Source organism: Haliaeetus albicilla, chromosome 19 (assembly GCF_947461875.1).
Source record: "Haliaeetus albicilla chromosome 19, bHalAlb1.1, whole genome shotgun sequence".
NCBI lineage: Eukaryota > Metazoa > Chordata > Aves > Accipitriformes > Accipitridae > Haliaeetus > Haliaeetus albicilla.
Genome location: NC_091501.1, coordinates 10,780,843 through 10,805,633, shown reverse-complemented (window position 1 = coordinate 10,805,633; position 24,791 = coordinate 10,780,843). Strand labels below are relative to the sequence as shown.

At 35.9% G+C, this 24,791-nt stretch overlaps 1 protein-coding gene across 4 annotated transcripts in view; it reads left to right on the top strand.

Moving 5' to 3' along the window:
* The window catches only part of DNM1L (dynamin 1 like), a 41,837-nt gene that overhangs the window by 10,362 nt on the left and 6,684 nt on the right, over nucleotides 1-24,791 (top strand). The window contains exons 2-18 of one of the 4 annotated variants that reach the window (XM_069807581.1): nucleotides 1,086-1,233; nucleotides 7,111-7,149; nucleotides 8,339-8,385; nucleotides 9,526-9,597; nucleotides 10,161-10,247; nucleotides 10,753-10,915; nucleotides 12,847-12,967; nucleotides 13,589-13,720; nucleotides 14,015-14,221; nucleotides 14,427-14,547; nucleotides 15,913-16,068; nucleotides 16,180-16,269; nucleotides 17,272-17,364; nucleotides 18,937-18,993; nucleotides 20,254-20,331; nucleotides 22,544-22,711; nucleotides 23,392-23,501. In XM_069807581.1, the coding sequence (XP_069663682.1) occupies nucleotides 1,086-1,233; nucleotides 7,111-7,149; nucleotides 8,339-8,385; nucleotides 9,526-9,597; nucleotides 10,161-10,247; nucleotides 10,753-10,915; nucleotides 12,847-12,967; nucleotides 13,589-13,720; nucleotides 14,015-14,221; nucleotides 14,427-14,547; nucleotides 15,913-16,068; nucleotides 16,180-16,269; nucleotides 17,272-17,364; nucleotides 18,937-18,993; nucleotides 20,254-20,331; nucleotides 22,544-22,711; nucleotides 23,392-23,501 (1,889 nt within the window). The remainder of the gene's footprint in view (nucleotides 1-1,085; nucleotides 1,234-7,110; nucleotides 7,150-8,338; nucleotides 8,386-9,525; nucleotides 9,598-10,160; nucleotides 10,248-10,752; nucleotides 10,916-12,846; nucleotides 12,968-13,588; nucleotides 13,721-14,014; nucleotides 14,222-14,426; nucleotides 14,548-15,912; nucleotides 16,069-16,179; nucleotides 16,270-17,271; nucleotides 17,365-18,936; nucleotides 18,994-20,253; nucleotides 20,332-22,543; nucleotides 22,712-23,391; nucleotides 23,502-24,791) is intronic. The other 3 variants (XM_069807582.1, XM_069807583.1, XM_069807584.1) reach the window with 3 other exon arrangements.

Sequence of the window (24,791 nt, the reverse complement as noted above, 5' to 3'; positions counted from 1 at the left end):
TCAGAACTGCTAAGCTGAATTGAGGTTTTATAGCAGTAATGCACATTCTAGCTGTCAGAAGAATCTGGTGGTGGTTTTGGGGGTTTTTGTTTTGTTGTTTTTTTTTTTTTTTTAAGATAATTGTTTGGTGGTAGCATTAATATAGAAACATTTCCTAGCTGATGGCAATGATTGTCAGAGTAGGTTTTCTCATGGCATGCTCATGTTGACTTCCCAGCTGCAGAAAACTGGCAGAGTTTAATACAGTTCTATTAAAAAGCCAAAATCTTATCAGTCAGACTTTCAAAGTATTACATTGACATATCTGGGTCTGTTGTTTATTGTTAGTTTTAACAAGAGTGATTCAAGACTACTACCATAAAACCCATGTGTTCACAGCTGCTTATTGGACCATGTAGCCCAATTCTGCATTTTATACAGAGGTGCAACAGGACAACATTTTAAATGTGGACTCTCAAAGCAAATTTGTAATTCCACAACCTTTAAGTATTTCACAATAGACAGATGTTTGCAGTCAATTCAGTTGTAAATACTTATATATATACACAAACACACAGATTGGGAGAAAGTATAAAACAATGGGGTTTTTAATATATTTAGAGTATAAAACAATGTCTGCACTTATGAAGCTTATATAATACATTATACACCCCCCCAAACTGAAAGGAATATAAGATTGTAATAGCTTAATGTACTCAAGTGTACATAGTTATATCTTTTCGTATAATGCTTCTGTTAGTATTAACATGAGCTGGCCATATGAATACTAACAGAATGTTAAATTCCTTAGTCTACAGAGTGAAGTGTTATTGCAAGATGTAGAAGACACAGAATTTGCTTCTGAGCATTATAAAGAAAAATAATTTTTTCTTTTCCAAAACTGTTTCTGGAGAGATTAATATTTGGGGTAGAAAATGTTAAATAGGATACTAATTTTTCTGAGTCTATCAGATGCTCCTTCAGGTACTGAATAGCAGAGGACAGAATAGAGCACTGTTTGCAGGAGTGATGAAAGCAAGCTAAAACTAAAATATTACAGCATTTTGATGTTTAAGAAAATCATGTAGCTGTATTCCAATTTTCAGAGCAGTGGAAAGAGTTCTGTGTTGGAAAGTCTTGTGGGGAGGGATCTGCTCCCACGAGGTACTGGAGTTGTCACCCGGAGACCCCTTATTCTGCAGCTGGTGCATGTTTCCCCAGAGGATGGTCGGAAAACAGCTGGAGATGAAAATGGTAAGTGTGATCCAGGAGTGTGTTTTGCCTTGTAGGAAAGAGACTTTTAATCTTTCTTGTTCATTTGACTGAAAAATCAGTTGTAATCTTAAAACTTGCGTGTGCTTTTTAAAATTTACTTGGAAGAAAACACAGCTGTTATCACATCTGTTCTGTCCATTTAGCAAATGTCATGAAGTCAAAATCTTTTGGATATTCAAAATATCTTTAACGTTTTAAGTTTTCCTGTTTGTTCTTAGGAAATGCTTTTGAGAAAAGCAGGCCAAAGAAAGCATTTCACTTATGATGATTGTTTGGAGTATAGAAAACATGATTTTCTTGTGTGTGCTTTTCTTCCCCTCCCCTTTTGCTGTATAAATAAGGTTTTGCCTTGAGAGGATGAGTATGTGACAGAGAAATGAAAACAAACTTGTAGTAGATGCAAACAATTTAATGGGCACATTTTGTAGCTTACAGATGCTGCCTTACTGGGCTGCGCTGAGAGGTTCCATGCACATCAAAAGCAACACTTTAAATGTTCTGAAGCTGTCTAGTTTGAAGCTTGTGTCTTGCCTATTGTTACTATATTATCCTTTGGCAGATCAAGAAAGCAATTTCAGTTGCCCCTTGGGAGTTTAAACGCTCATTCTATACTAACTAGTGCTCTTGATCTTATGAAAGAGAAGCAGGGGCATAGCCACCTTCTGATCATAAGATAAATCTTAGCTTTTTGATGTAGACAGTAAAAAGTACACAGGCTTTTGATGGTGTGATAAACTTGGGGCTATAATTATTAATTCTCATTGTGTTCAGACTTTTTGGAATTTATTAGCAATAGTAAGTCAAGGTATCAAAAAAGTTCTTCACAGTATTCGTTTTCATGTAATATTTGTAGCCTTTGGTTTCTGAAGAACAGTTACTAATATTGTGCAGTTTGAAAGGTTTAAGCTCCAATTTTCATTATTGCCGCAAGCAGAGAGCACAATTTGGGTTCATAACGATTAAGAACTTTTAGTGTGCGATCTAGGGTGTGCTGGATTGTGAGAGGTTGTAGGACAATTCAGATTGGAAATGATCTCAGGAGGTCCCTAGTCCAACCTCCTCCTCAAAAAAGGGCTAACTATGAACACAAGACCAGGTTGCTTGGGGCTTTATCCAGCTGGGTCTTGGAAACGTCCAAGGGTGGAGAACTCGAGAGTCTCTGGGCAACCTCTTAGAAGTGGCACATTTGATCTCTAAGTGTGGTTTTATGTTACTTACATTGTGTAGTGTATAGTTTCTGGTACTTTTCAGAATGCCTTGATTCTGAGTTGTGGGATAAAATATGATTTTGTTTTGCTCTGCAACTTTACAGGTATAAAAGATGGTTTTGTAATTAGAGTATTCTGAGTCAGGGCAGAGCCTTTCTGTTGTGGGTTGCATTTGATCTGGGGATTCAGATTTTAAATTTAAAATGGGATAATGATATTATTGCATAAGGATGTTGGGCTAAATTAATATTTATAAGGCCCATTTAGATCTTTGGGGCGGGAAATCAGTATGTAAGATGTACATGTTATAATCTCTTCTTGATGTTCCTTTGAGAGAGACGTGGGCTTTTTTGGTAAGAACAGACAAACCTTTATGACTTACCAGTTGTGTTTGAAGTGCCTCTCTTCTACCTCTAAAATTCAGGCAAATTGCGGTCTGGTTTTGTCACTGATCTTGTTTACCATACGTATAGATTGTGGTGTTATATCTGAGAAGATGGGATCAAGTAGCTTGGAAGGAAAAAAGATGGCAACCTCTTATCCTGGCTATGCTGTCTGACATTGTAATAAGTTACTATACTATTACAGGTCATATTTTTGTTTGTTATGAGTTGGATGTTGAGGTAGGGTTGGATACGTGTTTGGGATTTCCCAGAGGTAAATCTATCCATAGTCTTGCAGAAAAGGATTTTCTCCAGATGAGGGGTTTCTTCTTTATAAATTGAATATTGGACAAGAGAATATCAGTCTCAGCATGCTGGTTTCTGAGTGTGCTGGTAATGAACTCTCTGTGTTCACAGATACTTTTATGCAACTGCCTCTTTGTTTTGTGGTTTGTTTTATGATTTGTTACATTATCCATCCTAATGCTTGGTCTAGATATGTACTAGTATTACAAATTGCCTTGTCTTTATGACTATGAAGGAAAAAATTGTGTCTCTTCAACAGCTTAATTTTGACATCTTCTGATGCATGTGAGCTGCCAAAGAGTATCAGTTCATATCAATTTAGGGTTTTTGTTTGGTTGGTTTGGGTTTTTTTTTTGTTTTGGATTTTTTTTTTTTAATTTTTTATTTTAGTCTTGGGAGCACATTGGGAAAGACTGTTGAGAAAGAATTGCAGCCAGACACTTGAACTAACTTCTGATTTTCTAACATGAAACTTTAAAGATCATCTCTCCTGTTCCTCAAAGTCACTGATGAGCTATGTGATACCCTTGTACTGTGGTCACTGCAATAATTCAAGGTAATCAAAAACCAGCAGAGAGATTAATTTTCCATTAAATAAGAAGTGCTGTATTTTCATAACATGGTATTTCAGACTGGTACATATATTCTTCAGAGGTGTATGGTTTGGTGTGAAGGAAATGTTCTTATTATGCTTTTGTTGTTTATTGTTAGCCTCTAGTGGCTACATGGGACATATAGTAGCACATATGGTATGTTTGATGTGGTGATACCACACTGTGGGGTTCTCTTATCAAACTGCAAGAGAAGCAGTGTTTACGAGAGAACTGGGCCTGGTCTCGTGAATTATTAAATTGGTCTTGTAGCTAAGACCTATTGTGGTAGCTTATCCATTTGTTAGGAAATGGAGAAGAGGAGGAAATGTATGAATGGTCAATTAGTAAATGTTTATAGGTTCTTTTTTTGGTCCAGAATAGGAACCTGAACATTGTTCTGAACAGATAGAATTGATATGGAACACAGGAATAATTAATACAGATCAGTTGCTTGCTAAATCAACACTGTTTTGTCAGCTTTTTGTGCTCTACTTCAGATAGGAATCTCTTACCCCTAGCTCCCAAACAGTGTGGACTGCTTGATTGTACTTCGCTCTGTAGAAGCACAAGAGAAAAAGAGCTTTCACTCAAAAGAGCTTGCCATCTAGTTAGCGTCAAGGGTGGAAAAAATGGTACAACATACAGAAGGGATTGGAAGATGTGCACGTGTTTTTTTCACAAGTTGGATTTTTTTTTTATTACTTATTTTATTTAGAGACCTAGGAAAGGATGAGGCGATGGGGGGGGGGGGGGGGGGAAGAGAGTTCAGATGGTAGTCTACTGGGTCCAAGAGCTGTGAAGGTATGGGAACTAGAAAGCTAGGAAAACAGTTAAGATTCTTCATGCTTTGCTGATTTTTATCCTTTTTAGTATTTGGGAAGGTCTCGTTGCCCTGCTGCAAGAAATGCTCTGTGGTGGTAGTCTTTTATGACTGAACAACTTCTTTGTGTTTCCATTGTCTATGAAGAACATTTCTACTGCTTTATGAAGGGAGGAGAGATACATGAATGACTGAAGTCAGTTAGCATTGTACTGTATTTGAACTTCTTAAAGGAGCATTGCAGTATAGGGGTTAACAGTCCTGAGAAAAAGAACATAATCATGTCTAGTTGCCCAGTATATCAATTAAAGTTTTCAGGTCTCACTCCAAGATATGAAAAGCTAGAAAAGCAAGCAGACTGTTGCTTTATTCAGGAGATGTTTTTTTGAAAGGCAGGGTCTGTTTTTTCTTAATGGCTGCTGTTTTAATAATTTCTTACAATCTGTAATAATTTTATAATTACCAAAATGTCATTTGTACACACTTTTATCTAGCATGGAATCTTGAGTATAATCAGGAGATTAATTCACCTGAAAGTTTTGTCTGAAAAGCTTCCAGAAAGTAACATAACCAGGGGAAGACTGATTTACCAGTGCAACTAGTGATAAAAAAAATGTTCTACATGTAAACCAGAACATTGGGTTGTTGAATGTAGGCTAATTAAAATATTTTCTCCTTGTCTTGATTGTCCTTGCATTTTGAGTAATGCAAATCCCTCCTCCTTTCCTAAAATCTCCTTTGCATTAAATTAGAGCTATTGGGAAATTTTTCTCAAATATTAAAGGAGTGTCAGTACAGACTTCCTCTGAAGAGTGGGGCAAGAGTTCATCTCCTGTATAAAATGAAACTTCTAAAAGCTTATACTTGGACCAGATGAGATTTTCTGTACATATCAGGAGCCTGCATTTATTCCTTAACTTTTTTCTTTTTTTTTTTTATGTGCACCAAGACTGAGGTTAGGACTAAGCCATTTATCGTGGCTTCAATCTTGTGTTATATATAGCAAAGAAAACTTGTAGCTTGTTAAAGCTTAAAAAGTTTTCAGTCTCCTTTGATCTGTAGATGTTAACAAGTTAAAATGCAATGCCTCTGACTAGAATGCATCTTTTTTAATATGTATTTTAAAAAGTTAATAGATTATACTAAACCAAGACATTTCTTTATACATAGAACTAAGCCTAGTACCTAGCTGGAAATTCCTATGCCAGCACAAACTCAGTAATTTAAGGCTAAAACAGTGTGTCCTAGGAGGACATCATCTCCTTAGGAGGGACATAACAGCAGAGTGCTTGGTCCATACCTTTCACATGTAATGGTGGCAGTACCTTGCTGTATCTTTTTCTTCTTGGCTTTATGCCTGTGTTTACTTCCTTAGATTCAATTTTTAAGAGGGGAAGGATGAGCAATACAATCTTGAAGATACTGTAGTTTCTTCCTGTATGTGCATTTTGCTTTATTTCCTCTGAACTGTAAATAAACTAAAACTGTTTAATAACCTGGAATTAATAAGCCCTATCATTTTGCAATTATTTTGGAGACTGGTATGTAATTTTGCCTCTTTACTAACCAAGACAAACAAAACCTGCCTCCTAACAATGGTTTCTTCATAGCTCATGTGCCTGCAGAACAGTAAGGATAAAAGCAGTTGGTTTTAAAAATTTGTTATCTTAATGGATCCACTCCATCTAAATCAATGTATTTCCACTGATGATAAAACTTTGACTTACCCACCTAAGCAAGACATTAAAATAACTCCCCAGATGTATGAGGCTTTCCAAACTGAATTGATTGTTGCTGTGCTACTTGCCTTTTGTGCCAAACAGGCATGTGCCAAACGTCTTCACCGGTTTGTTTGATTCTTGCATTTCCATAGTGCTGTGCTAGCATCACGTAAAAATACAGAGTTGTAAGCTCATCAACCCTTCAATAAAAAGGTTTTTCTTTTTTGTAATGGGATTTCCATAAATATTTTCAGAAAGTTAAAAGTTGAGAAGGATGATAGCTAATGTTGTCTCTTCTCAAATCTGTCTCAGAACTGCCATAATGAGTTTTTTTTAATTGAGCATTAGAAAGACTGGTACAAAACTTAAGATTTCTTTCCCATACAGTAATACGATTTCCAGTGACATGAAAAATGTTTCCTTACTCTTTGTCATTCTTGCCATGAGTAAATGACGAGGAACATATTTTGCCAAAGAAGTTCAGCTTTGTAGAACCTAATGGTGCTCTTTTCTGTGCTCAGATAAAAATATTGTGAGCTGTTGGAATTAGATGAACAGCAATAATAAAGTCATCATCAAGTAAACTTTGTTGTATAGAGTATCTGATTAATATGCATCATTTATCAGTATTTAGTTAAGATCTTATTTCTGTGCCTATTGTTAATATGTTACACATTCTCATCAATAGTAGAATAGCATGAACATCTGTCTGCATGCATTTGTGATCTTTGTAATACAGTCTGGTACTGAAAGTTAACAAAATGCTATATTAAATATGATTAAAAATTTTAAACATCATTCAATGCTGTTTCTCTTTAACTGCAGACCCTGCTACATGGAAAAATCCAAGACACCTTTCTAAAGGTTGCCTTTATCCACTTGCTTTTCCTCCCTCCACATAAAGTGCATGCTTATATACACTAAACCACATACATTTCATGCCACTTTATTGTTGATTACACTTTTACTTTTACACTTTGGCTACTGTGTTGATTGATTATTTTGCTGAGTCTTGTGATCTGGTTGATTTTTAGTTTTCTGACCTTGTTGCGTTAGAATGAGATAATTTTTGCTTTTCTTCTGTGCTGTTGCTGCTTCATAGAATTTCCTGCACTTTTAATTCCCAAATCCTTTAAAAAAATCTCTATTGCTCAGTATCTTGAAATTCAACTTGAGTGGCAAAAATGTTTTGAAAGATGACGTGATTATAGGTAACCAGTGTGTTTGCCAAATGGCCAAATTTCTTGTAGACTCTTCTTCTAGAGCAGATTGCTGTATCAGGGAGCAGAGAGGAAATGACCACAAACTAAAAATTTGAAATGGAACTTATGACTAATGCTGGGAAGTCTAGTTGTGGAAGTGTGAGTATTATGCAGCATTACTCAAACTGCTGCCTGCGCTACAAAACAGGAATTGACAAAACCTCCTTTGCTGTTTCTGGGACTGCTCTTGAATAGCCCCCAAGTAATTCCAGACATCGGTGGTGACTGACAAGAGTTAAGATGTTCGGTCCTTGGCAGATTTGGGAAGAGACATGTTCTCCTAAGACTTCATTGTTATGCAGAATTCTTACTTATTTTCTGTTTGCTTGGTTTTGGTTCTACAGGTTTTTCTAACTTTTTCTTTCAGCTGTAATTTGATCTTACTTGCATGGTAAAAGAAAAGATGCTAAAAGCTGGTATTTTTTTCAGATTTTTTAAGCTATTGCTAATAATTCTTTTGTTTTCTGTTGCAAGCTGATATTTAAGGGACTAGACCATTTCTGAAATATGGTAGGATAGCTGATTGGCTCAGTCACAATTAAGAAGGTGGACCTTGTGTAAGAGAGACAAATGAAAAAGAGTAATGAGATGCAGTGTTTAAATAGGCAGAATCATAAGCAGAATCATAAATTTGTATTGAACTGTCTACATCTAACAGTAGAAAGCAGACTAATTTTTCTGTTGCTGCTTGGGGGAAAAAAAAGCATTGTAGTTTTCAACAAACAGGTTCTTGGAAAAATGTCATTGTACATTTGCTTCCTCTTCCTCATGTATCAATTCTTTGTTTTCAGAGATAGATGCTGAAGAGTGGGGTAAATTTCTTCACACCAAAAATAAGGTATGTTTACTCTGTTGATAGAGTAGCAGTGTCATAAATATGCTATCATATATAGATATACTTAATTCTGTATCTGTTCCCTTGACTTTCCCAAAAAGGAGGTTATTTTACCTGCTATACTATATGCCAGAGTATTGAGGATTTTCTGTTTTGCTTTTTGTGAGTAGAAAAATTCTGGAAGCATTCTTTTAAACTCAAGACAGAAAGTTTATCAATGGTTGTCTGTTGTGTGGGTTATTGATTTTGCCAAGTTATTTATCTTAATCCTTTTTGTGTTATTTTGTTGTGGGGTTTTTTTTGTGTGTGTGTGTATTGGAGAAATTAGAATGGAAATTGCAAAGGCAAGGAAGTATATAGTCACAAGTAATTTCAGTCCACTGAAGAATTGGCTACTTCAGAGGTTTATTAGAAAGCGCTGAAGAGGAGGGAAGAACCTAATGCTCATGAAGGGGGAGAAGCAGAAACTGAGATGACCTAGGACTTCTATAAGAGAGTCAAAGCTTAATTCTTTGCTTGCAGACAGTCATCTTTTTGTTGGCAGATGAATTATTTAAGTGCTTATTACTTTAAACTTATTTCCTCACCTTCTAGGCAGTGCTAGAAATTGAAGGATATGTGGAGAGGAATGCAGAGGGAACCTGTGCAAGGGTAGCTCTATGCTAAGTTATTTTGGATTGATGGAAGGAGAATAGATTTGACAAGAGTGGAAATGTTTTGAAATGAAACTCTGTCCTTGTTGTTTGTCCCCTTTGAGATGAGAAGGGGTTCAGACTACATTTTGTTTATTAACTTCAAAGGATTGCAACTAGATTAGAAGTAGAATTAAGTGTTTGAAATTCTCTGTAGGTGAAAAATATTTTATACCTTGTCTGACATTGATGGGGTAGTAAGTGCTAATAACTGCCATCTCACAGTATTAATCAACAGATTAAATACCAAGATTCCAATTTCTATAATCTTTAGCACTGATGATTGCTGTTAGCATTAGCTTAAGGGCTAATAGTTGTTCTTATTTTTCCTCACCTTCTGTATACTTAGTTACAGAGTTTTTCACTTCTTGGAGAAGAGAGCATTATTTTGTAGTTAGGTAAGCGTATGCTGTCTTTGATTTTTAAACAATTTTTTTCTTTTGTGCTTCAGATCTATACGGATTTTGATGAAATTCGTCAGGAAATTGAAAATGAAACAGAGAGGATTTCAGGAAATAATAAGGTAAATGTTGCACTGTCCATCTTTGTCTTGCTATAGATTCTCTTGCTGCTTAAACCTTTCTTAAACAGTTTTGGCAGCTAGAAGTGAAAAGCATTGAACTATTCTAATGAAGAACACAGTAATGCTGCTTGCTATCTTAAGATTTTTTCACTGTGTTTGTGAGATAAATGACTTCAGCTAAAAGAAAATCAGAGAAATGCTGTTGGTTTACTTCAAAGCTTCTGTAGTAATAGTGAAAAAAATGAACTTTGAGTTAAACTTGTTTCCATTTGTCCACATACATGGCTTTATGTGTAATTATAAAAGCAAGTATTCTATTCTTGCCTATCTATGTAATTGCTGAATATAAAAGCTTCTATGCTTATATTGAGGGGGAAAACATGCCTGCTTCCAGAGACAAAGGAATTGGTGGACAGATGTGGCTGGCTTTTTTTTCCTCAGTTGTAAGGTGCATGATGGAAGAAAGTTTTTTTCTCATATGAAACTACAGCTTTTGGCTTTCTAAAGGGTGCATTTAAACAATCCAGTACAGTGATTAATTTTTATTATTAATATATTTCTAGGGGATCAGTCCTGAACCTATTCATCTTAAGATTTTTTCATCTAATGTTGTAAATCTGACTCTTGTGGATTTACCTGGAATGACAAAGGTAAGATGTGGAATGCTTTTTTTTCTGACTCATTGTGAACAGTGTGTTTTGAAATGAGTGTATGTTCACTATTTGGCATTATTCTGTATTGTTAGATAAATAGCTTTCCTCAGGTTAAGTAGGTGGTTATATAAATTCGAGATGTCACCATCTTCTGGTGTAAGATCTGGTTTTCTGGTGCTGGTTTCTGATGACAAGATGACTTCTTTCCCTGCCTATGCACACGTACATACCCCACTCTGCCAGTTGTGCAGGTGGTTCTTGGATACCAAGTCTTTTTGACTACAGTATCAAATAATTTGAATTGATTCTTATTTGTAGAAGAGTGTTTTTGACTTCTATACCTTGCAAGGTCTTGGTTTTTTTCATGTTTTTTTGTGAAGGGAGAAGGAAGGGGCTGGAAAACTTTATTTTATACCATGGTATAGGGTATGAACTTTCAATGAGTGGTCTCACACGGCATAAATATACCATTTTGAGCAGTTCTATGTTGTTTTTTCTCTAGGTGCCTGTGGGCGATCAGCCTAAGGACATTGAACTTCAAATAAGAGAGCTAATCCTTCAATTCATCAGCAACCCAAATTCAATTATTCTGGCAGTTACAGCTGCTAACACAGACATGGCCACTTCAGAAGCACTTAAAATTGCACGGGAGGTGGATCCAGATGGTAAGCAGCAAGAACAACTGGATCCTGTAATTCAACTTCTTTTTTAAAATTAAATCCTAAAATAATAATGAAGTCATTTGGGCAAAAAGCAGTAAGAGAAACAAATGTCATTGCATTTCCTAGAAAATACAATTACTATATTTACTTAAAGACTTTCTGCTGCAGTCTCTGCAACTCAGAGGATGCTGTGATGAATTAATATCTAATAGATTTCTGGCTTACGAACAGGCCAGATAACTATTTTAGTAGTCATAGGAGCCGATTCTGTTTCCAGAGCAGCGAAATAGCATTACAGAATGTTTTGTGATTTTTAGTAGTTTACAGAGCTCTGTTACGATGACTTCATGCTTTATTGTCCAATGTTGTTTCTTTTAGTAGAGAGAATACGCCATCCTGCAGCTAGTAATTGACTGTCTAGCTGTTAGTTTAGTGACTTTTAATAAGAATAAAATTAATATATGTTGTCAGTATCCATTTTGGTGCCCTGCATTTATGTGACAGAACTGACTGATTTGATTTACTCTAAAAAGAGGATTATCATTTTATATTTACTTAATGACTTTGAAACAGATCTGAAGTTACTGGGTACCTGCTTCTTGTGTGTAGAAAGTCCTCTCAGTATCATTGACTAATTAATGGCACTGTGTGATTTGAAAGGATATGGAAAAGTATACTCTAACCATAGGTATACTGAAATTAGGCTAAAATTTGGTGTTGGTATGCTTTACCCTCAATTTTTTCTTCCCATAGAGTGTAACATTTCTTGCTTGTTTTCAATTTTCCCAAGTCTGCTTTGGCCTGTCCTTAAGCCTTTATGTGTTCCACAGCCATGTAACCTTGAGGGAGAACCTCTTCTGGCAGTCTTCTCAGTCAAATTGTCCTGGTTCAAGGCAGCAGACCCTTTCCTTTTAATGTACCCTTGTAAAAATGATCAACTGTGACTTTTGGATCACTTCCCAAAATTCTAAACCTTAAAGATCTGGAGTGGCAGCTCATGTTGCAGGTTCTGTAGGAATAATGGTATGTAATGAGAACTTGAAGTACTAAAGTAGGTAGACTCTGACTTGCATTATTCTGAAAGTTTCAGGACCCAAGAATCTACTGATTTCACTGAGGTACTGGTTTATTTTTAGACTTGAGAAGTGTGTTATATTTTAAAGAAAAAGTTCTCACCGTGTTTTTTTCAGACCCAAGAGCCCAGGAAGTATTAAGGTCCCATACAAGCCCTGTACATGTTAGCCTACCTGCTTAGATGTGCCATATTTACCTATTTAATGAATTTAGGTCAGTTTTTCCTCCACAGTGTCTAATATAAAGCTTAGTTTTAATTTGGAAAACATTCAGTCGCATATTCAATAAAAATTAAATCCCCTGAAGCTTCTTCAGTGGATGGATTTCAAGCCATTCAGTCTTGGGGCTTTCAGTTATGTATTTGATGCACTATGCTGGGAAGTGGGCCTGTTGCCTCCATTAGCAGCTTGTCCAGTGGGTAGTGGTATTTCAAATATAGTTCCAAACAGATTGCCATTACATCTGATCCTACATATATGCTAGAAATATGTTCAGTCCACTCACACTTGTGAGTTCCCTGCCTTGCCTTACTTGGTCTTCTTCGCGAGTGCTTAGTAATGCCTCTAACCTCATGCAAAAACGTTTGTTGTAATCAGTCATTACTATAATTTCAAACTGTATGGTGCCTAAACCTTTTTCTTTAACCAGATCTGTGTGGGGATTAGTACCTGCCAAGTACTTTCTTATACTCCTGTTAATAAGGGGCTCCAGATTGACAAATACCACATGTTCTTGCGCTAGTCTTTGCTGGTTTGCAGTATTAAACTTTATGCAGCTGTCTGAGGAACTTTTTGAATGATGAGTTTTAGCTAGCTTGATCAAGACAAAACATCCCTGTCAGTGAGTTTTCCTTCTGGTAGGTCGAAGAACCCTTGCTGTTATCACAAAGCTGGATCTCATGGATGCTGGCACTGATGCTATGGATGTGCTCATGGGAAGAGTGATTCCAGTAAAACTTGGCATCATTGGAGTAGTAAACAGGTCTGTCTGGGCACATTGATGCTATTTTTAAAACTGTGTTAATATGAAGTAATGCTTTTGGCTTTTTTAACCATTAATATGGTTTTAAGAATAAGGTGACTTGATGCTGAAATAAACTTCTGAATAAGCAAGCGAGAAGCTTGTTACTCACTTTTCAAAAGCCTTTCTGTTCTTCTTCCACTCAACCAATTGCTAATCTAGAAAGGAGTAGGGACACTTCTAAAAGAACTTTAGTGTCACTTCTTTCCACTGTTTTCTAGCTTGAGCGATGCTGCTGGTCAGCTGTTCACATTAGCACTGATCCCATACAGATCTTGTATGTATTAGTGCTAACTGCATGTGGCTATAGTACTGTTCACTTTATTTTTTGCATTAGCTAGGTCAAATCTCATGTAGTTTTGGTAAAAGTGTTGCTTAGTCTGTGTACAGCTCCTACCCATACTGATTTGTTGACTATGCTGCATGAACAACAAATAAAAATGTTCATTGTCTAAGGAAGATGAGTTATGTGTGTAAAGCAAAAACCAGCTGTTAGATGTCCTGTCCAGAAAAGCAGAAGTGTAAACTATTTTTACTTTGCATCTGTTAACTAGTGTGTAACTCTGCCTTTTTTAACTTCAGGAGTCAGTTGGATATTAACAATAAGAAGAGTGTAGCAGATTCCATTCGTGATGAGTATGGTTTTCTTCAAAAGAAGTATCCTTCCCTAGCCAATCGAAACGGAACCAAGTATCTTGCTAGAACACTGAACAGGTATTACATATTATGTAAAATAAAATAAATGTGTGCTTTTATATTTAAGATATAAATCAGTGTGTTAGAAATATGTGTAAACATTTATTTTTACCTTTCCTTTCTCTTTTGATGCTGTACAGTGATACATTAAGGAAAACTCTGTTTGGTTCCAAATTCAGTTTCTGAATTTACTGTAATTTTCCTGAGTGTTTTCCTTTTGGTGATTGTTTTCTGTCTCTTCTCTGTTTTGATGGAGATGATAAAGCTGAAACTTTTCCTCCCTTCTAATGAGGCACTGTTTTCTATTTTTAGACTACTGATGCATCATATCAGGGATTGCTTGCCAGAACTGAAAACCAGAATCAATGTCTTAGCTGCTCAGTACCAGTCTCTGCTAAACAGCTATGGGGAACCTGTTGAGGACAAAAGTGCCACTTTATTGCAGCTTATTACCAAATTTGCCACAGAATATTGTAACACTATTGAAGGAACAGCAAAATACATAGAGACTTCGGAGCTGTAAGTAGCGAATGTTTTTTCTAGAATATTGACTGAACAGTTAGATCGAGTTGATCTTCAAGTGGCTCTTGCCAATGAAAGCCAGCAATAGTATTACACTAGAGCATAACATACTCAAAAATGTTTGAATCCAAGTAACTGTACAAAATCTTTGCAATGAGAGCTTTTTTCTTGTTTGCTGCTTCAGTTGTTATTTTATTTTCAGATGCGGTGGAGCTAGAATCTGTTACATTTTTCATGAGACCTTTGGAAGAACTTTAGAATCTGTTGACCCGCTGGGTGGCCTTAACACAATTGATATTCTGACTGCCATTAGAAATGCTACTGTGAGTGTTCTTCTGTATTTATAAGTGTTGTTGCTGTATATTGGATATGAAGATAAGGTTTCAACAAATCTGTGCTCCTTCAGTCCTGTGAATTAATGGTCTCAGCTGAATGAGTTAATAGGAAGAGGCTGGATCCTGCTTTTTGGTATTTTAATTGCAATCCAAATTTGCAGCCATTATCCTATGTGGAATGAGTTTAAGGTGAATGCTTACATCTCATTACTATTTACAGGCTGAAATAAAGCTCAAGCCCAGCTTTGGCAACCCTATGCTAAAGCTATTATGTATTACAGAAATGGTGATGGAAGACTGCCTCTGCATTTATTTTGCATTAAGCACTTCTGTTAGTTATGAAGACTCAGTCTGAGATGTATGGGCTAGAACACATTCAGATATTTTAATTCTTTATAAGGGACACAACTCTTCAATGGTTCAGTATTTACATGACAGGTTCGGTTTCTTGTGAATATGGGAACTGGTGTTACTAAGAATTAACAGAGTAAGTTTGCTTTTAAATTTTGCAGTATATAGAATGTTCACTCCTTAGAGCTTGACTTTGGATGTCAAACACCTGTCTGCTTTTGTATTTTGTTCTGTTGGGTGTGGACAGACAGTCAGGTTTCTGCGTGGTCAATAATTATTCAAACTTCTAGCACATTAGGTACTCTGCAGCAATGATCTGTGTGCATGCTCCTATCCTTCTGTAAATGTAACATGTAAAACAGCATTTAGTAACAGGAGAGATGTCTTGTTTTTATGTGACGTATCACATATTTGTGTTTCTAAAGCTCATTTAATTTTCAAAAAAAGGAAATTTCAAGTAAAAAATGTTTCCTGTGTAGCTAAGCATTTGTCTGTATAGTCATAAAGGAAATTATCCAAAACACTGTAAATCAGTGACACTGTATTATGATTATACTTAACAGAAAACCCACCTATGTTACAGTAAGAATTGTATACCCAGGACTGTCAAATAAATAATGGTAACTTTTCTCTCTGAAGTTAGGAAGAGAATGTCCTTGCCTTTTTAATAAATTTCATTTAAACTTGAATCCACAAATGTGAAAAGAATTGTTCGTAGTTGTAAGCCTACAGTGACATTAGTGGGTAGAAATCCTCAAGATTCTATAAGGATGCTGGTTAATCATTATTTACCATACTGTTTGTCTTAAAGGTAATAACTTTATATTTTATAGCTTTTATATTTAAATATTCTTGTAACATATTTTAAGACCTGTTCTGAGTGTTCTTTTGGGTGCGAGCAGTGTGACCTGATTTATTCTGGGCTTCATCAGATACTACTACTTATAAATACATATTGTTTTAATACACAATTTAGCAGCTTTTTCCCTCCTTTTGCACTAGGGACCCCGTCCTGCCTTGTTTGTTCCTGAAGTTTCATTTGAATTGCTGGTAAAAAGGCAAATCAAACGTTTAGAAGAACCTAGCTTGCGCTGTGTGGAGCTGGTTCATGAAGAAATGCAGAGGATTATCCAGCATTGTAGTAATTACAGTACACAGGTAAAAATGTATATTTTAGAATTATATTTCTAATTATTGGGCTCCCCTCCCACCCCAACTTCCCTAAAAAATTCTGGAAGTCCTATCAGTAAATTTCTGTTTTGTTTTTAGGAATTATTGAGGTTTCCTAAATTGCACGATGCCATAGTTGAAGTAGTAACCTGTCTTCTGCGTAGAAGACTTCCTGTCACAAATGAAATGGTAATTTTCCATCTACTGTAGTTTTGCTGGAAAAAGTGTGTGTTTTCTGGAGTCTTTCTTGATGGTTCTGTTTGCTCTGTAATGTCAGGAACCCAAATTATTAAAGGAATCTTAACTTATATTTGTTAAATAGCTAGGTTTTTAGTATCTACACAGTTTGAAACTTCTTCTATATTAGAAGATAGGTACATAAAAAACAACAAGATGGGGGGAACCCTCTTCAGCTTATTGTCCCCTATGTTTCAATTTCCCAGGAGGAATTTTACTAAAACTTGGACTTAACATCTCCTACTCTTTCTGATATAGGTATATTTTCCTCCCTTGTAACAGAAGCTGCGCGTTTACTGTAGATGGGATGCAATGATGAAAATTAAATTGTCCTTATTCTGTGTGTTTTGGAGATAAAATCAACACAAAATGTTGATTTTGCTTGTAATGCCCTTTGGCTAGTGAGAACTAAAAATTCAATTTCTAGCTTTGAGTAAATATGTTTTAATATAGAAGTCTGCTTTGGGCTGCTTATTGGGGAGAAAACAAGTGTTTCAGTTATTGACTCTGTGTATGTTTGATGTGAAAAGCAAAAATTGTTCTGTACGCTCGCTATCCTCTATAGTGAGCCATCTCTCTCATTGGTTCAAGTGTTGTATGTGGCTTGTGGCTGAAGGCTGACTATATAGCTCGCTTCATTACTATTTAGCGTACGCTCATTAAATTGCTGAGTTTTGTTTATTTATTGCTGGAGAGGGGTTAGCTTGATGAAGCTAACAAGTTAAACTGATGTAACATCCAAAACAGCTGAAGGTCTGAATGTATTGCAATGAACGAATGAATTCCCTTCTTGCCTTCTGGATCAGAACTTTAATGTCTTTGGGGCAGTAAGAATGGTCTTTTGCTATGGACAGTTAGACTATGCTTTCTAGCATTATAGGTCATTGCTCTTCACTAGCATTAGATTTACTTTACTCACTGAATTTTTTAACTGTGAATGACATTGCGTTGCAGGTTCATAATCTAGTGGCCATTGAGTTAGCTTATATCAATACCAAACATCCAGACTTTGCTGATGCCTGTGGTTTAATGAATAACAACTTAGAGGTAAGAAAATACAGCCTCTTAAAAGGTCTTCTGACTCCTTTAAGTGAGAGCCTAAATGATTGGTAAAAGAACAAATGCTTCAATTTCTTTCATTGAAGCACAGTTCTACATTTTGAAATATAAAAATATGATATATTACAAATATGGTGTATACTCTTTTATCTTGTGATCTGTTGATTTGTTAGATTTATATTGTATATTACGTTCAGGAACAGTGGTTGATGTTTCACTGACAACAATTCTGCCTGTATTTCTGAATAAGATGGGCACCTAATTGAGTATTGGCTATTAAATGAAATTTTTGGAAGAGAAACTTCAGATAGAAAGTTGTGAAATACTCTTGAATATTGAAGTAACTGCATTTTGTCTCTGACAGAATGTATCAATATCTATAATGTTCCTGTCATTCAGGAAAGGATAATACAAGTATTGTTTCCTGTATTTAGGTTCTAATTTCTGCTTCCTTTTGGCATTGTTCTTGAATCCCTGTGTTACCACACTTCAATCTCCCTAAGACACTTTCTCCATCAATCTCCCATAAGCCTTTTACAATTTCAGTAGTCTTTCTGTTTTTCAAGCCCAGCTTTGATTGATAATAGTTGTTGCTGTCATCATCCTATAGAAGCAGTTGTTCTGCAACCGATCTGCTCAATTCTTTCTCGCAATCTGATTTTGTTGCAGTATTTCATCCATCTGGCGAAGAGCTCACTAATATTCTTGTGTTGCCCTGCTTATCCAACACATACTTTCATAGTAGCGTTCTTTTTAAATGCTTCTGTTACAAGTTCTGCTCTGTAGTTCTAACCTTTTACCTTCTTCTATACGTAAATTTTGTATCGACTGGGTATGCAGTTGAATTTGCCTTGGTAGACTGCTCTTGAATCTAGTTCAGAAGCGATGTGTGTGCAAACTGCTGTGAGTACAAAAATTAGGACTTCGTGAAGTTGAACATATGAGTTTATTGTATTATCATGTGTTACTTAAACTAGTTCTTTCCCAACGTTTTTCTGAACAGGACATTGAAATTTTTGAAGAAACAAAGCATGTAAAACATCTTATCCTTATTCAGTGGACAATCAATTATTAATTTCAAGAAAAATCGGATCTTTGTTTGTCCTGATTGCTTCAAATTCTGTTTCACTATAAAGTGAATTCTGCCTCCTTCCTTTTGGGCTAATCATAGTTAACCCTGCTGGCCACAGAATCAAATCCTTTTAGATTACTGCGAAGATTTAAAGCTTAATGAGGCCTGTAGGGTATCTATGCTGAGCCAAACTGTGTAGCTTTGATCTTGTTTTTTTTAAAGGCTCTAGTTTTGATTATGGAGTGTGTTGCAAAAAGTTTTGCAGAAGTTTTTATACTGAGAATTTACTTTTGACCAGGTAATCGGAGTAGTTTTATCCAAATAATTGAGGTTTTCATAGGATCATATAGCATGACTACATGCCACTGGATGAGATGAAATTACTAGTGTTTGTCTCTAAAATGTAAGTCATCTGTAAAATATGAATCTTGCATATGTGTTGATACAGAGTAATACATAATTGAGGTCTTGCTGGATTGTTTTTAAAGGAACAAAGGCGTAACAGGTTAGCCCGGGAATTGCTTTCTACTGGGCCACGAGACAAGGTAAATAAATGTTGATTTTTATTTATTTATTCATTTAAAGTTGATCAATTTTAATTATTGGAAACTTTGGTGTGCTGCCCTAGTAACAGTCCTGGGAGCTTCCAGGTATTGATTTTTTTTCTTTCAATTTCATAAGATAGAAGTGGAATGTTATTTTCTTCTTCCAAAAATGCAATTTTTGGCAGGTTTTAAATCTGGGATTTCTGAAGACTTGCCTATAAATTTACATTAATATTACCCTTATTACTTGAATGTCATCTGAGGTAAGGCTTAAAATACCTGCAGATGTTAAATATGGAGTCAGAACTTTCAGCCATAAATTTAAGCATGCGATACGCTGATTTCAAAAGATACACAAGTGATTTAAAATATTCAGTGTGCCAACATAGTGACTTGGTGGTGAGTTTTTGGTGGTTTTTGGTTTTTGTGGTTTTTCTTGGTTGTTTTTTTTTTTTTTTTTTTTGCAAATGGCTTTTAAAACTGCAATTTATTGCAGTCTTGCTTTCTTTGGGAGAAGATGGTAGAGGTGATGTTTTCAGTTGATCATCATAATCCAGTCATGTATTTTGTCTCTGGAGCTTGCTTAGTTTTACCAGGTTTTGGGGATTAGTTCAATGACAAGTAAGTACATGGGTGGAAGAACCAAGTGTCATGGAAAACATTGCCTGGCTGTAGAAATGAATCGTCTGACAATCAGCTGGAATTTTAGACAGTTAGGTATTTAATACTGTGTGACATATTTGGAATCCAAATATACAGAATACAGTTTAAGCTCCTCACAGGTTGTAACAGGAGTTACTACAGCTGATAGAAATTGGTTCATTAAGTTTGTTAGCTTAAAAAGTGAGACAAAGTCCCAGAATGGATCTAGTATTACTGCCTTTAATCAGCAGAAGCCAGCTGATGGATGAACTGGGAATTTAAGATAGCTATCTAGAGATTGCTTTCAGTGCTCTTTGATCCTTCTTTTTATTGACTTCGTATTTATATCATCAGTGTAGGAGCTGAAATGAAATTGAAGGCCAGATAAGCCAAAAGTCTCTTAACTGTCTTGGAGATATTTTTTTTTTTTTTTTTAAATTTCTTTCTGCTTATATTACTGTTCTGCTTGCGAATTCAAAATATTTTCATCTCTGGTTTTTTAAAGATACTAGTAGGTAAAAGTGTATGAAATTTGCTAGGTAGATTTGGTGGTCTTCAGTTGAATTTTATTTTATATTTTTTTTTTTTTCCCCTCCCTGCATTTTTTACCTTCCTTAGTCTACTAAAGCTCCAGGTGCATTGACACCTGCCTCCCAGGAGACTGTTACTGCTGCTTCTGCTGAGGCTGATGGCAAGGTCTGTCTTGATTTTTCCTATAAGCACTGCATGCACATTTCTGTTGTGGTGCACCGCAGATAGTACGGAAAGCAGTTTGTATTTAGTGTTCTGTCACTGACACAGTATGCCCTGCAGAGTATAGTCTACTTGGCATTACTGATATTAGTATGTGCAGTGGCAGGTAAAGATGTGCCATTAGGTGGCAAAGTCACTGCTTTCTGTTTGAACTCTTGGTTGCAATATATTGTGGTGCAAGTATGCAGCATAATTTGCCTCAAACTGTAGTCAGTAGATTGTTTGGTGCAACAGTATTGTAATCAAAAGTGTTCAGCATGGTTGTTAAACTGCATGTTTTTAATGTGTTGACAGTTAAAGAAGGAGGACAGAAGATAAGCTAAAAATGTGAGTTTCCTGCTTCCTGCAGGGAATCCTTTTAGGCTTTGTTCAAACTGAACCTCCTTTTTGTTGTTTCACGTAATTGTTCAGTCCTTGGTTTACTTATATTTGTGAAATGTGTTCTGCAGTGGTTTTTTACACTTTAGGTGTGCTGTCTCTTGTGTTAAAATAACAGCTCATTATTGTAAAGACTTTTTTGTTAATTGCCTTCACTTGGAGTCAGAAAAGATGGGTAGTCACAAGTTTGTGTATTAGTAGTACCAAGAGGAGTTAGGCTTTCAGCTTTTTGCATATGCACATTCAGCTTCTAGTGCAAAGCTGTCAGTCTGTCCTGAACAAAGTCAAAATCGAGTCAGGGGTAGAATTTTAACAATTATTTTCGTCAGAGTATTAGAGGTTCTGATATGCTGCAAACGTTTAAAAAGAAGTCAAGAGCTACTGTGAGGATACTGTTGTGACTTAAGAAATTGCAGGAAGCTGCCAAATTTGGTTTAATTTGTGTTTCCCACAAAACCTGTCCTTTATTAGGTGGTACATACCCAACACTTTTTCTTGTGAAAGAATGTAGCTCTGTTTCTGAAACTACTTTGGAGATAGAGCAGGTTCCGTAGTAGAACTGAATGAGAATGGCACAGGGTTTTTTGCATGTTGAATAGCTGACTTGCAATCAGAAATAACATAGTGGAGCTTTCCTCATCAATGGTTCTTTCTTATTAGCAGGGGTTGATTTGAATTCTTACAGTGTATTTTTTACAGCACCTCTGAACAGTTGTGCAATTTTAATAAAATTTCTGATGTGCACAGTTTAGCTGGGTTTCCTCCTAGTATGCAACTGTTAGTATTCTATTTGCTGTGCTTTGTTTCTCACTTTTTTTAGACTCAAGATCAGCCTGTGGTGTTTTAACTGTAAACACAAAAAATAAATTTAGCTTATTTCCTCCTATATCTGAAACAAGACATAAGTAGTAGTAGTTCAGAGCCTTGAATGTTTTTTTCATGCAAAGGTACAAAATAAAAATTACCACTGTTCCACATCAAAATAAACTGTTTGTGTTTGGTTTTCAATATGAATTTAACATGTGGTGGATACCATCTACTAATATTTCTTTTGTCCAGTGATTCCTAATGTTTAAGAGTTGGGTGTTACGTCCTTTTCTCAGGAGATCAGTGAGTCATTCTTTGTCTGGAACTTCCCAGAAACTCTGATCTTGACTTCCAGAGGATGGAGATTTTTAATTTCTTTTGATTTGGTACAAAGAAAGCCTTCTGTAAATTGAGGTCTGGCAGCACAAATATGTTCATATCTGTGATACCTGGAAACATAAATGTGCATATTTTTTTAGCTGTTATTGTAAGACACTTCAGTTTATATTTAAATAAATACCAAAGAATTTAAATTCAAGCCTTCCAAGAGCTGTGGTAATCTTCACACTTTCAGAATGGTCCTGATATTATAGGTTGTATTGCTCCAAGGATGTATGGTAAAAGTGGTAAAAGCGAAATGATTTAGGAAGACCATTCCATATTTCAGAAGTGATTTGTAGACCCTTAAAATGCTGGGGAGCTTCTCTATGTGAGGCATCTTCATACCATCATTAGGAAGAATATGAGTTTTAAAAGCTTTCATTTTACTGGTACTTTGTGTCAGCTGTAAGCAGCAAAGGGAGAACAAAGGTGGGGAATGTGAAGAATAGAATGAAGGGAATATACATATGAAAATCTAATTTTTAGTGAGCCTTACTTATAGCTCAGTAATAGTAGATTTGATCAGTCACTACTTTGCAATGCCTAAGTTCTAACTCTCCAACGTTTCTTCATTGTGCTGTTTGTGCAGGCTGCTCCTGGAGCAGGAGATACGTCTCAGGAGCCTGGAACAGGCGTCTGGAGAGGAATGCTGAAACCTTCAAAAGTGGAAGAGGTATCAGCAGAGGAAAAATCCAAGCCACCTGCAGCTCTACCTGCTAGTCCTCAAAAAGGACATGCTGTAAACCTATTAGATGTGGTGAGTCATGAAAGACAAATACCTCCTCTTTGTAGTTCAAGCTCAGGAAAAACATCTGAATGTTGTAATTTTGATTACATCCAGATCTTGTAATTTTGCGACTAATGTATGATATCTTTGTAAATAGATACCACTATAGGGACAGGGAGCTCTAGCCAGTCTCTTCTGCTTTCCTGCTTGCCCAATCTTTCATCGTTCCCCCCGCTCCAGTTTCAGCCTATGATTTGGGCTAACTGGCTTCCTTTCACAAATTCCTGTGCAAGTGCACTCCTTGTCTAGATAGCTCTTTGTAGAGAAACAATCTCAGCTCATGTCTCAACTCAAATTCCTGCTCTTTTTTGCTGAAGTTGGTATTTTTATATTAGAGGAAAAGAATCATTAACAAACACTTAAGTTAAAAATAGATTGGAGATCCTTTAAGTGTTTGGAGAGCTTAGTTCTTTTAGTGAGCTTTTAAAAAAAATTTAGTAGTGGTGCCCTCTGACCTTTGTTTCACAGATCTGGATTTTGACATGTCTCTAAGTCTGAAGACTTAAGAGGTTTGTTGCACGACTGGTTACATCTATCAAACTATCAGACTAAAAGAGCGATAGTTTATTTTAGACTCCACAGTTTGAGTTTTATTTACTTATGCAAATGAGCAGAGTTAGTAAACTGTGGTTTTTATTTTTTTAACATAGCCTGTACCTGTTGCACGCAAACTTTCTGCCCGTGAGCAACGAGATTGTGAAGTGATTGAACGACTTATTAAATCTTACTTCCTTATTGTCAGGAAGAACATTCAGGACAGGTAAAACAAAACTTCCTAGAAATACTTAAGGCATACAAATGTTGTGGTATCTCAAGAGTCATGTATATAATCTTGTTATTTTATCATGTTCTTATGTTTGTAAGCAGAGAGAAAAAAATTTTTTTTTTTCTTTTTAGAAGGGGCAGCAACAGTAAAACTTGACCCTTCACAGAATTAAGAATCCTGAAGAAGCACTTGTTTTCTTTAATGGACTATTTCTTCCTATTTCAAACAGGAAGGTGGAATAGGAACTACTGCAGCTAAGTTTTCTAGTACTTAGCTATAAGGATGGAAATAGCATAAAAGTAATGTTTCAGCTGTGTGCCACTATGGAAAATGCCTTTAAAGTTTTGCTTAAAAATTGTTGTACTTTTTTTTTTTTTTAATGAAAAATGATGTAAAACTTAGCTTTGCTTAAGTCTTTGAGGAAAGACCTAACATATATATAAAATATGGGAAATTTGGGGGGAAATACAGGAGTCTGGAAACCAGAGTTTAGAGCAGATTAGTGAGGTCATAGAAGTTTTATTCTATCCAGTAAACTAATATTCTCCTCAATATAATTTTTAGTATTTCATGGCAAGGAATTGTTTTGTTTACCTTAATTTTACTGCAGTGTTAGTACTAGTAGTGTTACCTCCTTGTGTATTCTAAACAATCCCTTCACATTCTTTGCAGTAAATATGCATACATAAGGAAAAAAATAAAATGCTATCTCAAGTATTATGAATTTGATGTATTAGGACATCCTCACCTAATTCAGAAATATTTTTAGGAAATACCTTTCGAAGATGGTACTCATGTCCGTCCCATATCATACTTGCAGAACTAATTCAGGCTCTTACTTGGATGGTTTGGATGGTATCTGTACCCACACAGCTTTGAACCTGAGTTTTGGGTTGCTTTCACTCTTAGCCAGGTGACTTCCAAAATATTCTAGGCTTCTTTCTTAACCTCTTCTTTGGTAGAACTTGCAATGTATTGGTTTGAAAGGAGGATGTAAATTGAATTACTTGAGTACTAATAGATCTATATGGTCTCATCATGATTTCCCAGAAGTCTTTCCACAACTGGCTAGTAAAGAATCATAACGCAGCAGAATGCAGTGGCAAAATTCCCAGCCAAACTTGGCAGTATGATTCCAGAAGTTCAGATGTGTTGATCTTGGGTCTGGCTGTTTAGACTTGCATGGTCCTTGTCAAGTTAATTCTGCAGTGACAATTGCAGCACTCTAAGAATGAGCAAAAACTCTTGATCACCCACGAAAATTATTTTGATTTAGGTGTAGGG